Raw genomic sequence first — 24,703 nt, forward strand, 5'->3', positions numbered from 1 at the left:
ACTGTAGTCAAGGAGTGACATGATGGAACATACAACTTTTAAAACAGATGAAGATGTTAATTAGTGACTAAATCAATTAGTGACTAAATCAATGGAAGCCTAAGAAAAAATGTGGTAAAAAATGTGGAAAATTGCATCGCGTCAGCTAGGATGGATTCTATGCCAAAATGAAGGCTATTGGCTACCTGACGGGCTCACTTTGTTGAACTCGTTGTCACGACTTCAACCGAGGCAGGCTCTCCTTCCCGTTCGGGTGGCGCTCGGCGGTCGTCGTCACCGGCCTACTAGCTGCCACTGACTCTTTTTTCCTCCCCCTCCTTATGTGTTTATTTGTATCACCTGGTTTGAGGTAATTGGCAATTAGTGTGGCTTTATTAGCCAGCCAGATTGTATGCTTCTTTGTGCGGGATTGTTCGTCTGTTGCTGTGGATTTCGGGAGTGGGTTTTGTATTGTGTACTGGGTTTGTCTCCCGTGTTAGTAGACAGGTGTTTATGACACCCAGTAAGTCCGTGTTGGACATTTTGGTTTGCCGGTTAGGCATTAAATATCACCGCATTGAAGCTCTGCTGTTCCTGCGTCTGATTTCACACCCCACCGACACCCAGGTCGTTACACTCGTCATCTTCTCGAATCTGCAGGACATAAAACAAACAATAGAGGTAAGATCAATGTTGATTTTTAGACATAACGTAGTATTTTCATATTTTAGTATAGGCTTTTCAAATTAATTTGAAATTCCTGTTCTTTTTAGAAGATTTCACAAAAACTAGCATATCTCTGAAATGTCAATGGAGCACTGAGCGTATACCAAGTGTCTGATTTTCAAAGCCTTTCACATTTAATTCAGATACTGTAATGCCAATTTATCTTTTTGCGACCCGCGGAAACAACTTGTAAGGTGACCACAAAACTAAAAGAAACCTGAACTGCTATGTCAACAGAGCTCGGATATAATGCTAATGATATGTTAGAGAAAGACCCCACTCAACTATTCAGAACATGAAGAATCATATTTGTCTAGGTAAAATGTATTTTATTAACATAGGGAAGTGAAACTTCATCACCAAAGCGCATTTTCACCAACTCTGAGCAGAGTGAGATGACACCCTATATCACAAAACCTTTTTTTCCCCCACACAAACAGCAGAGATGATTTTACTGGAACTCTCATTAGAAGTTGAAAACATGAACAATGGAACATTAGCCTATTTAACATCGTTAAAGAGACCGACTTTGGGGGTGATATAGTAAGACTGCTTTTGGGGTGATGTTATTGTAAAAAGAGCTGTAGTAACAATAGGCATTCATACACCAGATATTTGCTACAAACACTGAAGGGTAGGGTATACTCCAGACTGCGACAGTAGGATTTGGGAGGTCTTCCAAGTGCACTTTTGAGCAAAAAGGCCTAATTGTTTCTCAATGTTGAATGTTTTTTCCCCCTTGGTACATTAGCCTGAGAGGCCAGAATGACAACCAGTGAGAGAGCCAGGTGTGGGATCGGAGGACAGAGAATGCAGGTAAAACAGATGTGAACTTAACACAAATTTTACGCAAACAACTAACTATTGTTCAACAAATCTAGTTCAATATGTTTATTGAACAAATTTGATGTTTTGAACAATAGTTACAAATGGTTAATGTTGTGTTCTCTCCTGTGTCCGCGGCGCAGGCAGACCCAAGGTGGCATTCTACACCTCTTTATTGAACTTGGGAGCAATGCATGTCGGACCCTTCAACAGTGAAAACCACATTAGTCTACAAAACCGTCATCAAACATTGGCAGGGCATCTTCAGTGCTTACACACCAACGTACATGTCTATAAGAGACCTACATTGTTGATCCATTTTTAGGTTAGACTACTGCAATGCTCTACTTTCCGGCTACCCGGATAAAGCACTAAATAATCTTCATTTAGTGCTAAACACGGCTGCTAGAATCTTGATTACTTCAGTGTTAACCTCTCTACACTGGCTTCCTGTTAAGGCAAGGGCTGATTTCAAGGTTCTACTGCTAACCTACAAAACATTACATTGTCTTGCTCCTACCTATCTTTCCCATTTGGTCCTGCCGTACATACCTACACGTACGCTACGGTCACAAGACGCAGGCATCCTTATTGTCCCTAGAATTTCTAAGCAAACAGCTGGAGGCCGGGCTTTCTCTTATAGAGCTCCATTTCTATGGAATGGTCTGCCTATCCATGTGAGAGACGTAGACTCGGTCTCGACCTTTAAGTCTTTATTGAAGACTCATCTCTTCAGTAGGTCCTATGATTGAGTTTAGTCTGGCCCAGGAGTGTGAAGGTGAACGGAGTCTGGCCCAGGAGTGCCTGGCCGGTTCCCCTCTCTCCACTGAAATTCTCTGCCTCTAACCCGATTACGGGGGCTGAGTCACTGGCTTACTGGTGCTCTTCCATGCAGTCCCTAGGAGGGGTGAGTCACTTGAGTGGGTTGAGTCACTGACGTGATCTTCCTGTCTGGGTTGGCTTCCTGTCTTGGGTCATGCCGTGGCTGAGATCTTTGTGTGCTATACTCGGCCTTGTCTCAGGATGGTAAGTTGGTGGTTGAAGATATCCCTCTAGTGGTGTGGGGGCTGTGCTTAGTCAACGTGGGTGGGGTAATATCCTGCCTGTTTGGCTCTGTCCGGGGGTATCGTCGGGTGGGGCCACAGTGTCTCCTGACCCCTCCTGTCTCAGCCTCCAGTATTTATGCTGCAGTAGTTGGTGTGTCAGGGGCTAGGGTCAAGCTGTTATATCTGGAGTATTGAACCCTGACCTGTTCACCGGACGTGCTACCTGTCCCAGACCTGCTGTTTTTAACTCTCTAGAGACAGCAGGAGCGTTAGAGATACTCTGAATGTGATCGGCTACGAAAAGCCAACTGACATTTACTCCTGAGTTGCTGACCTGTTGCACCCTCGACAACCACTGTGATTATTCTTATTTGACCCTGTTGGTCATCTATGAACATTTGAACATCTTGGCCATGTTCTGTTATAATCTCCACCCGGCACAGCCAGAAGAGAACTGGCCACCCCTCATAGCCTGGTTCCTCTCTAGGTTTCTTCCTAGGTTCTGGCCTTTCTAGGGAGTTTTCCCTAGCCACCGTGCTTCTACACCTGCATTGCTTGTTGTTTGGGGTTTTAGGCTGGGTTTCTGTACAGAACTTTGAGATATCAGCTGATGTAAGAAGGGCTATATAAATAAATTTGAAATAAATTTGATTCCTCCCCATTTTCCCCTCTGAAACAGGTATCTTCACAGCACCAGTGAAAGGAGTATACTACTTCAGATTCACCATCATGGACCGCCGGGGCTCTGCTTTGCTGGGTGTGAACTTGTATAAAGGTGAGAACTCCACAGCGGCAACAACGAACCCATTTCCAACACTGTGGTCCTTGACTGGGGGACGTGGTGTACATGAGTCTCCCTGCAGGCTATGGACTTCCAGTCACTACACCACCTTCCTGCTCTTCCCTATGTGAAGTGAATGCATTGACCGCTGTATGATTTAGCCTACGGGCATAACCGACAGCTTCTCTGTATACTGTCATAACTTGTAACCCTATAGTGTCTAATGAAGACACTGTACTTAGTTTTTTCTTCAGCAAAGACCAGAGATCATATGATAAGCACATAGTTTCTAACCTAATAATAAAACATGCAATCATTATCTTTTCCTGTCATGAATTCTGAACAGAATGGGTTCTGTAACTCAGAGAAAAATTCTAACAGATCTAGAGCATGTGGTTATGTTTCTGGAGCTCAGAGCAGAATTCTAGAATCAGACTGCAGGAGTGACATGAGTGGTTAGGTGTTGATATCCTCTCACTCAGATAGGCTTATTACACACTCTGCTAAACTCACATCTACCCACTCGCTCTCATACTCACACACACACACAGTGTGGTTATGATATGTTAGTAGAATTTCACCTAGAAGGATCTTCTGCTCTTTTTCCTCCGAGTCCTCTGACGTGTCATGCTCTTCTTCCTCCTCTCCCACCAATCCATGCCATTGAAAACTCACCCTCCAGGGTAGCCACTGTCTCCTCTTTGCAGCCAGATAAAGTCAGTTCTAGGCTGGGACCACTGCACTCCCCTGTCCCTCTCTCCTTCCCTTCCTCAGTCTGTCTCAATATCTTCCTCCAGCTCCCCTCCCTTGCTGGTCTGCTTAGAGACCTGGCTGCTGTCAGCTGACTTCAGACTGGCTCGGTCCCAAGTGGAGTCAGCGTCTCCGATAGAGACCTCGCTAGTGCTGCCCTTGTCGCTCAGCTTCCCCAAGCTCAAAGACTCCTGGTCCTGCTCTGACTCTGCAGTTTCCCCCCAGTAACTCCCCCTGCTCCATTGTTGACATAGAAGCCATTCTGGAAGTCCTCACCCTCCGAGAGGAATACCTGGTCGTTGAGGCTGACACCTGAGGAGTAGTCCACCAGCCCTGGATCTCCAGAAGCGTCCTTCAGTCCAGAGGCGTCCTTCAGTCCAGAGGCGTCCTTCAGTCCAGAGGCGTCCTTCAGTCCAGAGGCGTCCTTCAGTCCAGAGGCGTCACTCAGCTCCAGAGGCGTCCCTCAGTCCAGAGGCGTCCCTCAGTCCAGAGGCGTCCTCAGTCCAGAGCGTCCCTCAGTCCAAGAGGCGTCCTCAGTCCAGAGGCGTCCCTCAGTCCAGAGGCGTCCTCAGTCCAGAGGCGTCCTCAGTCCAGAGGCGTCCTCAGTCCAGAGGCGTCCTCAGTCCAGAGGCGTCCCTCAGTCCAGAGGCGTCCCTCAGTCCAGAGGCGTCCCTCAGTCCAAGAGGCTCCCTCAGTCCAGAGGCGTCCCTCAGTCCAGAGGCGTCCCTCAGTCCAGAGGCGTCCTCAGTCCAGAGGCGTCCCTCAGTCCAGAGGCGTCCTCAGTCCAGAGGCGCTCCTCAGTCCAGAGGCGTCCTCAGTCCAGTGGGGTCCTTTATTAGGGTTCCCAGCCAAGGTCGGCGGCGAGGGTCGCCGTTCCTAGGAGGCCACGGAAGCGGGTATTGACTATGGTGGAGTGGGTCCACGTCCAGCGCCAGAGCCGCACCGCGGACAGATGCACACCCAGACCTCCCCTATAGGTTCAGGTTTTGCGGCCGGAGTCCGCACCTTGGGGGGGGGGGGGGGTACTGTCACGTTCTGACCTTAGTTCCTTTGTTTTGTCTTTTGTTTTAGTATGGTCAGGGCGTGAGTTGGGTGGGTTATCTATGTTAGTTTTTCTATGATTTTCTATTTCTGGTGTTTGGCTGATATGGTTCTCAATCAGAGGCAGGTGTTAGTCATTGTCTCTGATTGGGAACCATATTTAGGTAGCCTGTTTTCTGTTGGGTTTTATGGGTGGTTGTTTTCAGTCTTTGTGTGTCTGCACCAGATAGAACTGTTTCGATTTTCACTTTGTTGTTTTTGTATTTTTAGTTGTTCACTTTCGTTACATTAATGATCCAATTAGTTTTCTTTAGGTACACACAGACATTCCTTTCTCCCCCTGTACATGCTATATAACCTCTAATCCTAATGGTTAAGTTTCTGGGTAGAATTATTTAATCATTTATCTTAAACCTTGATAAAATATCTTAACAAAGGCCTGCAGGCCCAGTCTGACAATCAGCTGCAGAACCAAGCAGTCTGTGTAGAGGTAGAAGCAACCTCTGAGGCACTGCGAGATCTAATACACACTGACCAGGGGCTTCAGAAGATACTTGGCCGCGTTTCTGTGCCCGAGTACCTTAGAGATGGGCTCAAACAGGTACCAGGCAGCATACACAGCAGTGGACTCCTCTAGCATGAGCGCCAGCACAAAGGGCAGGAGGATCTCCAACCCCTCAGCTGTGATGACTCCCTGTAACAGTGTCTCCAGCTGCTGCCATAGGTGGAAGACCACATCACAACTTAGAAGGCTGCAGGTGGTCTCCATCATGAAATGGTAGGAGTAGATGAAATGGTGGAGGGCAGGGAAATAGGTGGAGAAAGGCAATGGGGAGAGGATGGGGCTCAGTAACTGACAGGGGTTTGGGGGCGGGAGACCCTCATAAATGGGGTCGTATTTAAAAAGAAGAGGTTGAGGACAACATGGTTTCTCTACATTGGCTTTGGAGGAGTGCTGCCATAGATTTAGCAGTGTTTCAAGAGCGTGATGCAGTGGCAGGGGCACGTCACGCAGGCTGGCTGAACATAGCTTTATCACAGCCTGGAAGCGCTCACTCAGGGGGGTGTCTGGTTTCACACCCTGCAGTTTAGACGAGTAGAATATCTCTGCTATGAGGACGCCCAGAGCCTGCATGTCCCTCTGGTAGAGTTCTGCTAGACAGGGGAGACACTGTGGAGCTCCTGTCCTCTCCTTCCTGGAGTCAGATTGTTGCCAGATTTCTGCATGGAGGCTCTTCACCAGGAAGTTGTTCAGTTTRTCCAGCTCTTCCAGAGGTTGAAGGGGACTGAAGCCCTCAGGCAGGGTGATCTTGAAGTCATCTGTGTTGTTTTCACCACTCACACTCCCCTCTCCGTGCTCCTTGTTTATGGTGCCCCATCTCTGTAGCATGGCATTGCATATGCCAGAGCCCAGGTGGCATTACCTGATGCCCCCTCCCCAGGGATAGATCTGGACGACTGGGACACCACCATGGCTGGGTGCTCTCCTCCAGTCTTCCCCCCCAGCCCGTGCGGTACTGATGAGAGGTAGAGGGACGGAGGAGGTAGTGGAGGTGCCAGTGGAGGTCCCTCCACTGATTGAGTCCAGAGCCTCCATACCTTGTCCTAACTCTTCATCTCGGTCCATCATGGTACAGCCACTGGACTCATACCCCATGGCCTCTGGGACCATTCCGTCCACCATGACGTCTAGCGGTGGGATCTGTAGAGGAGGCACATTGAGAGTGGAGGGGCCCAGGAGAGGGGGTTCAGGTGGCGAGTACTGGTAAGGTGCAAGGCGGGGTGGGTGGGGCTGGTCAAACAGCTGGACCACCCCGTACCTGGTCAGATGGGTGTGGTTGTCCACCAGGTGCAGGCACACGTTCTTGGCCTTGACGGCTTCTTTACCGGACAGCTTGTAGCCGAACGTCAGGTCTATCCGGTAGTGCAGCTACTGAGACACCTCGATGAACTCCTCACAGGAGTTACACCACGGGGGAACTTCCAGATCCGGCATGTCAGGGTGGATGGAGCAGAATATGGAGGGATCTGTGTAGAACTCTGGGATACACTCATCCGGGGTCCAGCTCTGGATGCGTTCCATACTGGCTGGGTATTCATTCGGTTCCCACTGAGACCTGACGTGGCTGCACAGCACTGACTTGGGTGCCTGCCGTGCCCTGTAGACGTAGTAGGTGATGTCTGACAACACATCTGAGATGTGATGGGGCACGTGTAGGTGTTCAGACTGCCCTGAACCACCGGCACCTACAGATCCACCCAGACCCAGGTCTCCTATAATACTGCCTGCCCCACCTCCGTTATCCACCGCTGCTGCAAGGGCCTCTTTGGTCATCTCATAGGTAAAGTCCAGCTGCTTGTCTCCTTTGTTCACCCTGAACTTGGACCGCCTGAGGTCCTGGAACCTCCCATATGGCACAGTGAAGTCCACCACCCAGGGCAGGACCGGGTGGTGGTTAGGGTCTCCCTCCCGCCGTCCAGCTAACTTGTTCAGCTCCATCAGGTAGCGGAAGTTGCTGACTCTACCATGGACCCAGTCCAGGACCAAGGACTTGAGCTCATCAAAACAATCTCTGCACAGCCTCTTATCACGGTCACACCTGGGCTCTGGTCCCTCACCTTGAAGTTTCTTGGGACTTTTTGCTCTGTAACATAGCAGTCAGCCTCTCTGTCCTCCCCCAGCTTTTCATAATGGGCCAGGGTGACCTTGAGGTGGCTGCAGAGCTGCTCGTCCACCGCTATGTCCTGCAGGGAGAGCGTCCACAGGATAGCCCCGACGCCTGACAGGACAGCAACGCGATCAGTAACTGGTAGAGGATGAACCGCACTGTGGCATGGCTGTTGGCCAGCTTGGCTGGGCTGTAGCTGACGATGTCGTGGAGTGAGTACTGGGTGTAAGGGAGAACCACGTAGAGCATCTATGCTGACTCCAGTAGGCACTCAGCAGAGAGGACGTTAGGACACAGTTGGTCTGATGGGTGCTTAGTGAAGGAGGAAGAGCTGGTTGGGGAGAATGGGTTGTCTTTGTCCTTGTCTCTGGCAGGGGAGAGGGATGAGACGAACGTAGAGCAGAAGAGCTTCTGCAGCGCTTGGCACAAAGCATCTATGTCTGCTACATGCATCAGCTCTGTAGCCCCTGCATAGGGCTGCACGTGGCTGTGATGAGCCTCGCCAAATCAAATCAAATTTTATTTGTCACATACACATGGTTAGCAGATGTTAATGCGAGTGTAGCGAAATGCTTGTGCTTCTAGTTCCGACAATGCAGTAATAACCAACGAGTAATCTAACCTAACAATTCCACAACTACTACCTTATACACACAAGTGTAAAGGGATAAAGAATATATACATAAAGATATATGAATGAGTGATGGTACAGAACGGCATAGGCAAGATGCAGTAGATGGTATCGAGTACAGTATAAAAATATGAGATGAGTAATGTAGGGTATGTAAACATAAAAGTGCATAGTTTAAAGTGGCTAGTGATACATGTATTACATAAAGATGGCAAGATGCAGTAGATGATATAGAGTACAGTATATACATATACATTATATTAAGTGGCATTGTTTAAAGTGGCTAGTGATACATTTTTGATCAATTTCCATCAATTCCATTATTAAAGTGAGCTGGAGTCAGTATGTTGGCAGCAGCCACTCGATGTTAGTGGTGGCTGTTTAACTTCTCTGCGCTACGGATCCCTTTTACGGGATTTCCTAAACAACCGCTAGAATTGCAGGGCGCCAAATGCAAAAATATTACAAAAAATATTTATAATCATGCAATCACAAGTGAAATATACCAAAACACAGCTTAGCTTGTTGTTAATCCACCTATCGTGTCAGATTTTGAAAATATACTTTACAGCGAAAGGAATCCAAGTTTTTGTGAGTGTAGCAATCAATGCTAGAACAGTTAGCCTTATATTAGCTTGGTTAGCTTGATCACGAAAGTCAGAAAAGCAATAAAATGAATCGCTTACCTTAGATAATCTTCGGATGTTTGCACTCACGAGACTCCCAGTTACACAACAAATGTTRTTTTTGTTCGATAAATATTACTTTTATCACAAAAAAATGCCATTTGGGTTGCGCATTATGTTCAGAAAACCAAAGCCTTGTTCCGTTCGACAAATTCCAAAAAGTATCCGTAATGGTCGTAGAAACATGTCAAATGTTTTTTATAATCAATCCTCAGGTTGTTTTTAACAAACATAATCAATAATATTTCAACCGGACCATAACCTATTCAATAAGAGAGAAAAGCAAAATGGAGAGCTCCCCTCTGGCGCGCAGGCACTATTCAGAGGACACCTGACTACTTTTGAAAGATCTCGTTCATTTTTCAAAATAAATCCTGAAACTATGTCTAAAGCCTGGTCACAGCCTGAGGAAGCCATTGGAAAAGTAATCTGGTTGATACCCCTTAAATGGAAGAAAGACTGGCAGGAAACACAGATTTCTTTTAAAAATATATCACTTCCGGGTTATATTTTCTCCGGTTTTTGCCTGCAGAATCAGTTTTTTTATACTCACAGACAATATTTTAACAGTTTTGGAAACTTTGGAGTGTTTTCTTCCTAATCTGTAAATTATATGCATATTCTACGATCTGGACCTGAGAAATAGTCCGTTTACCTTAGGAACGTTCTTAAAAAAATATATATATAATGACCCCTAGCGTCAAGAGGTTAACAGTCTGATGGCCTTGAGATAGAAGCTGTTTTTCAGTCTCTCGGTCCCTGCTTTGATGCACCTGTACTGACCTCGCCTTCTGGATGATAGCGGGGTGAACAGGCAGTGGCTCGGGTGGTTGTTGTCCTTGATGGTCCTTATGGCCTTCCCTGTGACATCGGGTGGTTAGGTGTCCTGGAGGGCAGGTAGTTTGCCCCCAGTGATGCGTTGTGCAGACCTCACTACCCTCTGGAGAGCCTTACGGTTGTGGGCGGAGCAGTTGCTGTACCAGGCGTGATACAGCCCGACAGGATGCTCTCGATTGTGCATCTTGTAGAAGTTGTGACTGCTTTTGGTGACAAAAGTACACACGCTGTCTGTGGGGTGGACAATTCAGTTTGTCGCGTGATGTGTACGCCGAGGAACTTAAAACTTACTACCCTCTCCACTACTATCCTCGCGATGTGGACAGGGGGGTGCTCCTCTGCTGTTTCCTGAAGTCCACAATCATCTCCTTTGTTTTGTTGACGTTGAGTGTGAGGTTATTTTTCCTGACACCACACTCCGAGGCCCTCACCTCCTCCCTGTAGGCCGTCTCATCGTTGTTGGTAATCAAGCCTACCACTGTAGTGTCGTCCGCAAACTTGATGATTGAGTTGGAGGCGTGCATGGCCACGCAGTCGTGGGTGAACAGGGAGTACAGGGAGAGGGCTGAGAATGACCCTTGTGGGCCCCAGTGTTGAGGATCAGCGGTGGAGATGTTGTTTACCTACCCTCACATCTGGGGGCGGCCCGTCAGGAAGATCCAGTACCAGTTGCGCACGGGTCGAGACCCAGGGCAAAAAAGTATATTTAGTCTGTCTGGGAGCAAGACATCCTGGTCCGCAACGGCTGGTTTTCTTTTGTAATCCGTGATTGACTGTAAGACCCTGCCACATACCTCTTGTGCTGAGCCGTTGAATTGCAAACTCTACTTTGTCTCTATACTGACGCTTAGCTTGTTTGATTGCCTTGCGGAGGGAATAGCTACACTGTTTGTATTCGGTCATGTTTTCGCGTCACCTTGCCCTGGTTAAAAGCAGTGGTTCGCGCTTTCAGTTTCACAGGGAATGCTGCCATCAATCCACGGTTTCTGGTTTGGGAAGTTTTAATAGTTGTTGTGGTACGACATCGCCAATGCCACTTTCTAATGAACTCGCTCACCGAATCAGCGTATTCGTCAATGTTGTTGTTGGACGCAATGCGGATCATATCCCAATCCACGTGATCGAAGCAGTCTTGACGCGTGGAATCAGATTGGTCCGACCAGCATTGAACAGACCTGAGCGCGGGAGCTACTTGTTTTAGTTTCTGTCTGTAGGCTGGAAGCAACAAAATGGAGTCCTGGTCAGCTTTTCCGAAAGGAGGGCGGGGGAGGGCCTTATATGCATCGCGGAAGTTAGAATAACAATGATCCAGGGTTTTACCAGCCCTGGTTGCGCAATCGATATGCTGATAGAATTTAGGGAGTCTTGTTTTGAGAATAGCCTTGTTAAAATCCCCAGCTACAATGAATGCAGTCTCAGGATATGTGGTTTCCAGTTTACATAGAGTCAAATTAAGTTCGTTCAGGGCCATTGATGTGTCTGCTTGGGGGGGAATATATACGGCTGTGATTATAATCGAAGAGAATTCCCTTGGTAGATAATGCGGTCGCCCCACAGGTTTCTGTGAAAGGACCAAACCGGACCAAACCGTAGCGATTCTCAACCATGATTTGTCACACATTCATAAATGCATTACATTTTCAGGCCAAAATTTTACAATTCATTTATTAGGAGTTTCACATTTTAACTACTTATATGTAAGTGCTTAAAATACTGTATAATGCTGTTATTTCGCAATTAAAGTTAACCCCCCCCCAAAAAAAATTACACAATTAACTGGAACGATACCTGAAATTACGTTGTGATACTCCCTGCATGGTCTTCATGAAAGAATCCTGGGAGACTAGTTGGCAGCCTGGGTCTCTTGCCAGCCTGTAGCTCAGCTTGCTTTTCCTCAAGCTCTGGATGCACACACAGGTCCAGCCAGGAGGCAGCTTCACCAGGGAGCGCTACACGTAGGTGCGAATCTCAGGCTCACTGCCGCTCTCTGAACGGGCACAATGGATACRCCACCTCTCCCGTAGGCCCATCACCCAGCAGGTGGGGACCAGGGCCACCAGCTCTTGAGGCCGGGCCCTTCATCTGTCGTTCTACATCTGAACAAGGCAGTTAACCCACTGTTCCTAGGCAGTCATTGTAAATAAGAATTTGTTTAACTAGGCAAGTCAGTTAAGAACAAAGGTTTAAAAAATTCATTATCTGCATTGTTGGAAAGGGCCCGTAAGCATTTCACTGTTAGTCTACAACTGTTGTTTACGAAGCATGTGACAAATAAAATGTGAGGTTGTAAATTTTTATGTCTTATTAGGATACGCTCAACTCATATGACTCGCCTACTGCCTAGAAGAAAATAGATTCAGCCAGCTAATCAACACAAGTGCAACAAGTGAAAGCTCAGTGGAAGAAGACAGAATATGAAGATGAGAGCTGCTGGTTATCATGCCACTTCATCTTCAACTGAGCCATTGGACAGGCAGGAGTCATGGGAGCAGAACTTAGCCTAAGGGAGACGAGAAGGGTCTATCTGCAGAACGATTTTACTACATGCCACACCCACCACGCGTCACTTACTACTGCCATTGAGCTGCTAGCTAGCTGGGACAGGGTTTCCCATTGTGGCTGCTAGCTAGCTAGGAAAGGGTTTCTCCATTCTGGCTGCTAGCTAGGAAAGGGTTTTTCCAGTGTGGCTGCTAGCTAGCTAGGACTGGGTTTCGCATTGAGGCTGATAGCTAGCTAGGACAGGGTTTGCGGGAAAGCAGCGCTCAGAATGCGGGGTCGAAGGACACTGTGTACCGGTGTCGCCCAGCTAGCAGCCTCCTTCGGTGGGGGTTTTCGGTGGTTGGCATCCAACGTTGTTGGTGCATTACGTTACCGCCACTTACTGTGCCAGAGTGGGCAAGACAGCGCCAGCAATCCAAACTATCGAGTGTCATTTTTAGATGTACTCCCCATTTTAGCTAAGGACATAGCCAGGGACATAGCCCTCACCCTCTGATCCAACAGGTCCCAGACGTGCTCAATGGGATTGAGATCCGGGCTCATCGCTGGCCATGGCAGAACACTGACATTCCTATCTAGCAGGAAATCACACACAGAACGAGCAGTATGGCTGGTGGCATTGCCATACTGGAGGGTCATGTCAGGATGAGCCTGCAGGAAGGGTACCACATGAGGGACGAGGATGTCTTCCCTGTAACGCACAGCGTTGAGATTGCCTGCAATGACAACAAGCTCAGTCCGATGATGCTGTAACACACTGCCCCAGACCATGATGGACCCCACCTCCAATCGATCCCGCTCCAGAGTACAGGCCTCGGTGCTCATTCCTTCAACGATAAACGAGATTCTGACCATCACCTGCTGGTGAGACAAAACCGCGACTTGTCAGTGAAGAGCACTTTTTGCTAGTCCTGTCTGGTCCAGCGAAGGTGGGTTTGTGCCCATAGGCGACGTTGTTGCCGGTGATGTCTGGTGAGGACCTGCCTTACAACAGGCCTACAAGCCCTCAGTCCCGCCTCTCTCAGCCTATTGCGGACAGTCTGAGCACTGATGGATGGATTGTGTGTTCCTGGTGTAACTCGGGCAGTTGTTGTTGCCATCCTGTACCTGTTCCTCAGGTGTGATGTTCGGATGTACCGATCCTGTGCAGGTGTTGTTACACGTGGCCTGCCACTGCGAGGACGATCAGCTGTCTGTCCTGTCTCCCTGTAGCGCTGTCTTAGACGTCTCACAGTACGGACATTGCAATTTATTGCCCTGGCCACATCTGCAGTCCTCATGCCTCCTTGCAGCATGCCTAAGGCACGTTCACGCAGATGAGCAGGGGCCCTGGAAATCTTTATTTTGGTGTTTTTCCAGAGTCAGTAGAAAGGCCTCTTTAGTGCCCTACGTTTTCATAACTGTGACATTAATTGCCTACTGTCTGTAAGCTGTTCGTGTCTTAACGACCGTTCCACAGGTGCATGTTCATTAATTGTTTGTGGTTCATTGAACAAGCATGGGAAACAGTGTTTAAACCCTTTACAATGAAGATCTGTGAAGTTATTTGGATTTTTATGAATTATCTTTGAAAGACAGGCTCCTGAAAAAGGGACGTTTCTTTTTTTGCTGAGTTTAGATTTTGCTCAATAGGGAAAGCACCAGTTCTTAGTAGTTACGGGTGCATACTCACGCTGGCCAGAAGTAAAGTGTATGAGTAATACTTCAGCTACAGCCACGGTAGATACACTCTGGGGAATGTTCTCAGCCTACGGGTTAGTTGAGGAGCGTGTTTCAGACAATGGGCCACAGCTCATGTCAAAAGAGATGGAGACATTCTTCCAGTTGAATGGGGTGAATCACATCAAGTCAACTCCGTATCATGCGGCTTCAAATGGCGCAGCAGAGCGACTTGTACAGAATRTAAAACAGGCTCTAGAAAAGTACAAACATCAGGACAGTCTGTACAGCATAGTGTGGACAACTTTCTGTTTGCCTACAGGAATACGCCACATGCCACAACTGGATAAACTCCAGCAGAGTTGTTCCTAAAACGACAGGTTAGAACAAGGTTATGACTGGTTAAACACAGTTTTTAAGCTGACACGCAGTCTAAGATACGGAACAAGGAGGTCGGCAAGCGTCTTCATTTTTTTCAGTCAGAACAAACAGTGCTTGTCCGAGTTTACCAGGGAGGAGAGAGAGAGAAATGGATACCCGGGGTTGTGAATAGGGTACTTGGTCCTGTAACCTACTTAGTGCAGACTGAGTGAAAATTGTGTAAGAAGCAAGTGGATCAAATGATGATGCGACACAATGAAAGAGAAGACCTGAATGTGTCAGAGTGGAACATTTCTGATTGGGACTTGGGAACAACGACTGTGACAGGCACGCATACAGAGACACAGATTGTGCCAGGCCGTGTGCCTGAGGCCCCTAAGCGTAATGAGAGGCCAAAAAGGGTCAGAAGGCCTCCGGACCAATTGGATCTGTAAACAGGTTGTATATGAGTTGATAAGTGAAAAACTGTTTTGGAAAACCCACAATGTTCATCAAGGATGTTTTCAAAGGAAGTGAGAATTTCCAGGGAGGAGTGTGGTGTATTGAGAAATGTATTATGTGTTAATGAGTTTAGATGTAAAATGGTTGCAAATAGCCAATGGGATTTGTATGCAGCGGTTGAGTTATTTGAATTAACAAATGATAATGGGGTTTCCGTTCTTGCATTGAAGTGATTTGATTACGAGATGCAAGGGCGGTAAAAGTTCAATGATGTACAGTGCCTTGCAAAAGTGTTCACCCCCTTGGTGTTTTTCCTATTTTGTTGCATTACAACCTGTAATTTTAAATGGATTTTTATTTTGGATTTCATGTAATGGACATACAAAATAGTCAAAATTGGTGAAGTGAAATGAAAAAAATTACTTGTTTCAAAAAATTCWAAAAAATAAAAATGTGAAAGTGGTGCGTGCATATTTATTCACCCCTTTGCTATGAAGCCGCTACATAATGTCTGGTGCAACCAATTACCTTCAGAAGTCACATAATTAGTTAGATTGCACACAGGTGGACTTTATTTAAGTGTCACATGATCTGTCACATGATCTCAGTATATATACACCTGTCTGAAAGGCCCCAGAGTCTACAACACCACTAAGCAAGGGGCACCACCAAGCAAGCAGCACTATGAAATCCAAGGAGRMCTCCAAACAGGTCTGGGACAAAGTTGTGGAGAAGTACAGATCAGGGTTGGGTCATAAAAAAATATACGAAACTGAACATCCCACGGAGCACCATTAAATCCATTATTAAAAACTTGAAAGAATATGGCACCACAACAAACCTGCCAAGAGAGGGCCGCCCACCAAAACTCARGGACCAGGCAAGGAGGGCATTAATCAGAGAAGCAACAAAGAGACCAAAGATAACCCTGAAGGAGCTGCAAAGCTCCACAGCGGTGATTGGAGTATCTGTCCATAGGACCACTTCAAGCTGTACACTCCACAGAGCTGGGCTTTACAGAAGAGTGGCCAAAAAAAAAAGCAAACATGTTTGGTGTTCTCCAAAAGGCATGTGGGAGCTGAGACTAAAATTGAGCTTTTTGGCAATCAAGGAAAACGCTATGTCTGGTGCAAACCCAACACCTCTCCTCACCCCAAAACCATCCATATTTTTCATCGCCCGGGACTGGGAAACGGGTCAGATCTGAAGGAATGATGCATGGCGCTAAATACAGGGAAATTCTTGAGGGAAACCTCAAATCTTCCAGAGATTTGAGACTTGGACGGAGGTTCACCTTCCAGCAGGACAATGACCCTAAGCATACTGCTAAAGCAACACTCGAGTGGTTTAAGGGGAAAATGTAAATGTCTTGGAATGGCCTAGTCAAAGCCCAGACCTCAATCCAATTGAGAATCTGTGGTATGACTTAAAGATTGCTGTACATCAGCGGAACCCATCCAACTTGAAGGAGCTGGAGCAGTTTTGCCTTGAAGAATGAGCAAAAATCCCAGTGGCGAGATGTACCAAGCTTATAGAGACATACCCCAAGAGACGTGCAGCTGTAATTGCTGCAAAAGGTGGCTCTACAAAGTATTGACTTTGTGGGGGGTGAATAGGGGTCAACCTGTTTTTTTGTCTTATTTCTTGTTTGTTTCACGATAAAAAATATTTTGCATCTTCAAAGTTGTGTAAATCAAATGATACAAACGATCCATTTTAATTCCAGGTTGTAAAGCAACAAAATAGGAAAAATGCCAACGGGGGTGAATACTTAAGCAAGCCACTGTATTGGAGAGTTGGGCTGAAGACACTGTAGAGAGTAGTTGACTGTAATGTGTTAAGGTGAACATTAAATAAATCTGTTCCGTTTATTATAAGTACGCTTTGGAGTTTTCAGTAAAAGATCCCAGCATCTTAGGATGCAACAAACCACACCAGGAATTATCTTCAGGTATTCAACCTGAACATCCATCGTCACTCCTGAGATGACTCCTTTGACGGGGGCTCTACTCCGATGTTCAAAACGTAAAACTTCCGTTGTCCGGATTCTTTTGAGGCCCACTGCTATCTTCCTCTGCTTGTCAGAAATACAATTAATCAAAATAAAACCACTATTGGTCACTGACAGACTCCACTTTTCCAAGCGCATACTTCACCATTTGACACTTCAAACGGTTTCCCACATATGCATCCTTACCACAGATAACGTTAGACCAATGAGAATTAGAACACCTTTGTCCTTACTCAACAACCGCATCCCAACAAGAAGCGATTCATTATCATTTACACACGTATCCTCCACTCCAATTTTCGACAATATCCTTTTTGTTCCAGTTTTTGATTTTACTGTTGTACATTCAGAACATTCGTCTTCACCAGATTTACTCGACACTGCTTAATTCTAACTCAAACACTTCCTCTCCTGAGATGAAGCCATTCAATACTTCCGTGTTGTGAAGACAGGTGTAATGGGAGGTCCGTGGACTATTACTTGAACATATAGGCCTGTTTGTTGTGCCTAGTCCCTAATTTATAAACCTGAGATTTCTCAAAGAAGTTTTGCCAAAACATCTACTGAACAAAAATATAAATGCAACATTTTCAAAAATTTGACTGAGTTACAGTTCATATAAGGAAATTAGTTAATTGAAATGCATTCATTAGGCCCTAATCCAGGGGCGCAACTTTTTTTCCAAATTCTGAAATTGCATTTTTGTCCAGCCAGTTTTATCATGCTAATGTGATACAAAACGAGGCAACGGTGTGCTTTAGGACCATGCGGACACCTCCYAGCGTCCGGGTAGGCTGTTTGGAGTGTTTATCCTACTGGATAATACAAATGTTTAAATGTTTGTATTAATCTATGGATTAATCTATGGATCTATGGATTTCACATGACTAGTCAGGGGCACAACCATGGGTGGGCCTGGAGGGCATAGGCCCACTTACTTGGGAGCCAGGCCCACCCACTGGGGAGCCAGGCCCAGCCAATAAGAATTKGTTTTTCCCCACAAAATAACTTTATTATATACAGAAATACTCCTCGGTTTCGTCAGCTGTCTGTGTGGCTGGTCTCAGACGATCCCTCAGGTGAAGAAGTTGGATGTGTTGGTTACACATCGTCTGCGGTTGTGAGGCCGGTTGGACGTACTTCCAAATTCTCTAAAATGTCTCTAAAAGGTTAACTTGTGTAATGATCATGCTGTTTAATCAGCCTCTTGATATGCCACACCTGTGCYATGGGTGGATTATCCTGGCAAAGGAGAAATGCTGATTAACAAGGATGTAAACAAATTTGTTCACAAAATTTGAGAGAAATATGTTTTTATGAGTATGGAAAATGTATGTTATTTTATTTCAGCTGATGAAACATGTTTACATGTTGCGTTTATATTTTTGTTCAGTACATTTGCACATGAAACTATTTTTTGGATGGGGTGGCAGGTAGCTGTCATTCTGTCATTCTGCCACTGAGCAAGGCAGTCAATGGGAGACACAACTCTCATTGCATTGACTCCAATCGATGTAAAACAATATGGTCTGTGTTTTAGGAGGGGCGGACTTACCATTAGGCAACAAAGGCGATCACACCATCAGGGGGCTTCGTGAACTTGGCATTATTTTGTTTAATAATACATTATTTCTTGTGGCAAATGGATCAGTTTCCCTTTTATCTCCAGCTTTTGAACGGTTGTGACTATTATGAGCCCGTGCCAGAAAGCTAACACTCTCAGGGACACGCACGTCTTCTATTTTCCTAAGACGCTCACAAGCCATGCAGGACACGTTAGAAGGGACTGTGACAAAACCGCAGTGGTGTAAAGTAACTAATAAACAATATATGGGCGGGGCATCTGCCTGTGGCCTCCAAATCACTGAAAGACAATTTATGCTTGATCTGAAAATGTGTTTGGAGACTCTATGGACGGTGTGGCGCTTACAGAGGCCAAATTGAGCTCCATACCGCATGACTTTCCGCCTCCCAAATTTTGTAACAATGCAGAGGGCTCTATATAGCTCTGCATTGACATGATTGAAGGTTGAAGGTAAGTGTGGGCGTGAGGTCCTGTATAAACACAAACTCACTTCCTTGACAACTTCTTTCACAACAGCTCTGCTCAGCGAAGCACAATACATTTGAATGCCCTGACTTCTTCAGAAGCCATATCACTGTAAATGCTGCATGGCCAATGCAGACTCCAGATTGACCATGTAGCCTTGTTTTCCTTCAACAACAAAGATGGTTTTCATAAATGTTGCAGGATTTGCAGGACATCTAATAAAAGGAGCAGCTATTCATATACAACTGTTATTTTGTGTCTTCTTATAAAGCAATTTTTGACATTGCAATGCCTAACTATATAAACACTTTTTTACACGTTTAACCAAAGTTTCATAGAGGCCCGTTGGCTCGTCACGCTGTTCTAAGGTCAGTTTTTTATTTTACCCCCTTTTGCTAAAGGTGGTCTTGGCGAGTGTAAACTGATCCTAAATCTATAAGAGAAACCGGAAGACTTAGCAGTAGATGACGCGATGACGTCATGAACAGTTCGCGCGTTCAGGGATACATTTGGCGCCACAGACGCAACACTGCCACTGTAGAAGTGAGATTGTCCTCTCTGAGTTAAAACATACATTTTCACCCTACATAGCTATAAACTCAGCTTCAACATGCTGACAAGTGGAGCGATAGAGGTAGGTGGTGGCATTTTATGACATACCAGAAAGCATGCAAACAAAGTGTTCCCAGCATCGAGGAAGATGGTTTTCAGACGGGGACTGTCTGCACTGTGTGCTGACTTGCTGCTTTGTTGTGCTAGCCACAATGCTAGCTTACGTTAGCTAGCCATCTATATATATTTTTTCTATCTGTCTTAAGCTGTGTTCTACTCTTTCAACAGGCCCTAACCAAAGGCTCTAATGATTTACAAAACCCCATACTTCAATTAGTGGTGAGTATGAATGGATGTGGAAGTAGCTAGCTAACGTTAGCTCACTAACTTTAGCGAACTTAACTTGTTAGTTGGCCAAGTTAATAGGGCCAACTGTTGAAGAATGACTACTGGCATTGTCAACAATTAGCTAACTTGGACAGTATGGACATAAACAATTTAAGACAAGGATATTCCCCAAGATGGTAATACAGATTTCGACCACTGCTAGATTTGTCGACATTGACCAAGATCATTTCGACCGCACTCCTGTATTCATATTATTTCAGAACATCCGTAAAATTGATGGAGGCAGTGGACCAGCCCGCTTTCGTCTGATGATGAGTGATGGACAGCACTCAATGTCCTGTGAGTAGAACTATTCCAAATCCACTCCACCACCTGTTCAAAGTACACACAGAAATGGTTGTAGGGCAGGAGGCAGGTGACCATTATAGGTGGCACATTTTTATTATTATGATTTTTTTATTTCACCTTTTATTTAACCAGGTAGGCTAGTTGAGAACAAGTTCTCATTTACAACTGCGACCTGGCCAAGATAAAGCAAAGCAGTGCGACACAAACAACAACACAGAGTTACACATGGAATAAACAAACATACAGTCAATAACACAATAGAAAAAGTATATTTACAGTGTGTGCAAATGAGGTAATAAAGGTAAGGTAATAAATAGGCCATAGTGGCAAAATTATTACAACTTAGCAATTAAACACTGGAGTGACAGATGTGCAGAAGATGAATGTGCAAGTAGAGATACTGGGATGCAAAGGAGCAAAAATAAATAACACTTTGGGGAGGAGGTTGTTGGATGGGCTATTTACAGATGGCTATGTACAGGTGCAGTGATCTGTGAGCTCTCTGACAGCTGGTGCTTAAAGTTAGTGAGGGAGTTATGAGTCTCCAGCTTCAGTGATTTTTGCAATTCTTTCTAGACATTGGCAGCAGAGAACTGGAAGGATAGGTGGCCAAAGGAGGAATTGGCTTTGGGGGTGACCAGTGAAATATACTTGCTGGAGCGGAGCGCGTGCTGCTATGGTGACCAGTGAGCTGAGATAAGGCAGGGCTTTACCTAGCAAAGACTTATAGATGACCTGGAGCCAGTGGGTTTGGCGAAGAATATGCTAAACATACATAGCATTGCTTTGTGGTAAAGGCATGCAAAGAAAACTAATGTTTTCTGTTTGGATAATATATGCCAGTATTTTAAATTAATCCATGGTTCAAATTGTATTGGATATATAGTAAATGTCAAGGTATCAGTTTAAATTAAAGTCAAGGATATTCTTAATGGAGATGTTAGAGACCTGCCAAATGAAGCTGTTGAGAAACTGCACCCCATTGTTGTAAATCCATAGTGCAATCCTGTCGTAATCTGAATTACACCAGGAGGTAGACTTCAAAGACAACAGGGTAAATCAAAAGTGGTTAGTCTTTTTCCACAGTCTCACCTTGAAAATATCAAGGTAAATCGCTGACCTAAGAAAGAGGGGCACTTTGGAGTGTTTTGTGCTGTGGATGTGATTTATGCTGTGGATTGCCTGGGGCAAACCAGCAGGAGGTAGTCAGCATTCAGTAAAAGGAATAGAGAGCTGGAAGTCATCAAAGGATTTGGCATACTTTAAGAAGTATTGTGATAACATAGGCATGAAAAAATAAGACCTATTAAGGAACATATTTTTGGGATCTAAATCTGTCTTCATCCCAGACTAGACTGAGCTGCAATTGGCTCTGTTCCATGTTTACTACCAAGGATCGCATGTTGTTTGTATCTGTTAGTGGTGGGGGTTTAGTTGGTCGATGCATATCATCAGCTCTCATAGACAAAGACAGACTAACACAAGCAATGGGCGTGTGCAGTGGGTGGCCACCCTCTACTGCACTGCCGATGTTTGTATTGGTCTGTCTTGTCTCTAACATCTCTATCCCTCCTGTAGCGTTCATGCTCTCCACCCAGCTCAACCCAATGGTTGAGGACAACCGACTGGCCCCAAACTGTATCTGTCAGCTGAAGAGGAACGTGACCAATGTCTTAAAGGATGGACGGTATGTTGCTTCTATCTTTTGATCTTTTCACGTTTTCCTGCCTACAGAAGGACTAACCCTTTACTTTCCATTTCTATTGGAAACATGGTTTATTATTCAAATAACTTTAATGTAGGCTAGCTGTTCCTGTAGGCCCTCCTTGATGCTGCATCATTTTTCTCCTTTTGATAAATTGGCTGAGATGAGTCAAACTTTTAGAGCTGTTAGTATGGGGACACACACAATGGATATGCACATACACACACACACATATATATATATATATATATATATATATATATATATATATATTTATATATATACATACATACATATACACACACACTTGAAGTCGGAAGTTTACATACACCTTGGCCAAATACATTTAAACTCCGTTTTTCACAATTTCTGACATTTAATCCTAGTAAAAAATTCCCTGTTTTAGGTCAGTTAGGATCACCACTTTAAAAAAATAAAAATAAAAATCTGACATTTTTGAAATGTCAGAATAATACTAGAGAATGATTTATTTCAGCTTTTATTTATTTTATCACAATCCCAGTGGGTCAGAGGTTTACATACACTCAATTAATATTTGGTAGCATTGCCTTTTAACTTGGGTCAAATGATTCCATCTATTTTGTGAAGTGAACCAGTCCCTCCTGCAGCAAAGCACCCCCACAACATGATGCTGCCACCCCGTGCTTCACGGTTAGGATGGTGTTCTTCGGCTTGCAAGCCTCCCCCTTTTTCCTCCAAACATAACGATGGTCATTATGACCAAACAGTTCTATTTTTGTTTCATCAGACCAGAGGACATTTCTCCAAGAAGTATTTTTGTCCCCATGTACAGTTGCAAACCGTAGTCAGGCTTTTTTATGGCGGTTTTGAAGCAGTGGCTTCTTCCTTGCTGAGCGGCCTTTCAGGTTATGTCGATATAGGACTCGTTTTACTGTGGATATAGATACTTTTGTACCTGTTTTCTCCAGCATCTTCACAGGGTCCTTTGCTGTTGTTCTGGGATTAATTTGCACTTTTCACACCAAGTACGTTCATCTCTAGGAGACCGAACGCGTCTCCTTCCTGAGCGGTATGACGGCTGCGTGGTCCCATGGTGTCCATACTTGCGTACTATTGTTTGTACAGATGAACGTGGTACCTTCAGGCGTTTGTAAATTTCTCCCAAGACTGAACCAGACTTGTGGAGGTCTACAATGTTTTTTCTGAGGTCTTGGTTGATTTCTTTTGATTTTCCAATGTCAAGCAAAGAGGCACTGAGTTTGAAGGTAGGCCTTGAAATACATCCACAGGTACACCTCCAATTGACTCAGGCTAGTTGACATAATTTATCAGAAGCTTCTAAAGCCATTACATCATTTTCTGGAAATTTCCAACCTGTTTAAAGGTTGGAAACTGTAAACTTCTGACCCACTGGAATTGTGATTAAGTGAAATAATCTGTCTGTAAACAATCGTTGGAAAAATTACTTGTGTCATGCACAAAGTAGATGTCCAAACCGACTTGCCATAACTATACTTTGTTAACACGAAACTTGTGGAGTGGTTGAAAAACTAGTTTTAATGACTCRAACCTAAGTGTATGTAAATGGCTGACTTCAACTGTATATATATATATCAGCCATGTGTTTAGTCTTTGGAATGTTATTTATGAAGCAGTTGTTAATCTGTTTTTCTTTTCAGGCGTGTGGTGGTCATACTGGACATGGAGGTGGTGACGTCTGCTGATAAGGTCGCTGGAAAGATCGGAGAGCCCCAGCCTTACGTGGAAGGCGAGTCTTCAGCCCATGCTGCATTTCTAACCATCACAATATCATACGGCTTAGGGGGACAGAAGTTGAACAAATGTTTGAATCCAGACATGGATATAGCCTACCATGTTGAATGTGCAGTTTACTTGAGTTTTGACCTTTCACTTCCTCATCTCCCTTGCAGGTCAGAGTAAAGCCCCACAGTCAGCCTCCAATCCCTCAGTCCACCCCCTGCAACCCCAGAATGGAATTGATGGTATACATCTCCAGATCACTCACTTTGCTTTTAAATCTGTCTTTTCATCATGTACCAGGAGTTGAATTGAGAGGTTGGGTCATGAATGGACTGTTTTCTCAAGATACATTCCTAATGTTTGGCAGCTATATGTATTTATTTAAAATGATTTAGAAGGTTACAAAACATTTCAATATAGGTTATTTTCTTTCAGTTTACAGTAGATGGCAGCATTTATGCAAAATGGACAAATGTTGGTTAAAATCCTCAGATCTACTGAACATATGACTGCTGCTGTTTTTGTCAGAACGCTTAGCTAATTAACATTTGGCTCTTGGGTATATGCAGTCATCTGTAACATTATACTTATCTTACTAAGATGGTAGTTGACCCATGTGATGCTGATAAGCACAAAATATTAGGTCTATATTCGGTCTCTTTGTTGCAAATAAGACAGTAAAATCAGTCTTAGAGAAAATCTATAAAACATACATGCTGCTGGTGAACCATCTGTACTTCACACAGGGTATTATTTCCAGTAGTCTAGATGTGCTCGCCAGTCAGACTGTAAATTTGGTTTTGAATTGGATATGATCTGAGTATACAGTAGTATTGATGGTTTTCAGCTCTTTCGACAGTTCCCTTTTCGTCAGGTAATTAGGTAAGCACTTGGTTATAATTAGTACTGAAATAAAATGGTAATCATGCCATGATGAGAGATGGTACGTGATGGGTAGCCTAATTATCAATAATATGCTACTGACATTGATTCCA

The 24,703-nt window shown here is 44.9% G+C and overlaps 1 protein-coding gene, 1 long non-coding RNA gene and 1 pseudogene across 2 annotated transcripts in view; 2 read left to right on the plus strand and 1 right to left on the minus strand.

Moving 5' to 3' along the window:
- Positions 1–12,835, minus strand: part of LOC111982693 (WD repeat-containing protein 81-like) — a 43,849-nt pseudogene extending 31,014 nt beyond the window's left edge.
- On the plus strand, positions 223–3,632 carry LOC111982622 (uncharacterized). The gene is made up of 3 exons (XR_002879788.3): positions 223–660; positions 1,457–1,521; positions 3,256–3,632. It is a non-coding gene; the product is annotated as an uncharacterized lncRNA (long non-coding RNA).
- Positions 12,836–19,498: 6,663 nt separating the features above from the next.
- The window catches only part of LOC111982657 (replication protein A 70 kDa DNA-binding subunit), a 42,889-nt gene continuing 37,684 nt past the window's right edge, over positions 19,499–24,703 (plus strand). Inside the window, exons 1-6 of the mRNA XM_024014267.2 lie at positions 19,499–19,646; positions 19,853–19,903; positions 20,173–20,251; positions 21,839–21,947; positions 23,627–23,715; positions 23,879–23,950. Coding sequence (XP_023870035.1) covers positions 19,623–19,646; positions 19,853–19,903; positions 20,173–20,251; positions 21,839–21,947; positions 23,627–23,715; positions 23,879–23,950 — 424 coding nt within the window. The 5' untranslated portion in view covers positions 19,499–19,622. The remainder of the gene's footprint in view (positions 19,647–19,852; positions 19,904–20,172; positions 20,252–21,838; positions 21,948–23,626; positions 23,716–23,878; positions 23,951–24,703) is intronic.

Source organism: Salvelinus sp. IW2-2015, linkage group LG22 (genome assembly GCF_002910315.2).
Source record: "Salvelinus sp. IW2-2015 linkage group LG22, ASM291031v2, whole genome shotgun sequence".
NCBI classification, from domain to species: Eukaryota; Metazoa; Chordata; class Actinopteri; order Salmoniformes; family Salmonidae; genus Salvelinus; species Salvelinus sp. IW2-2015.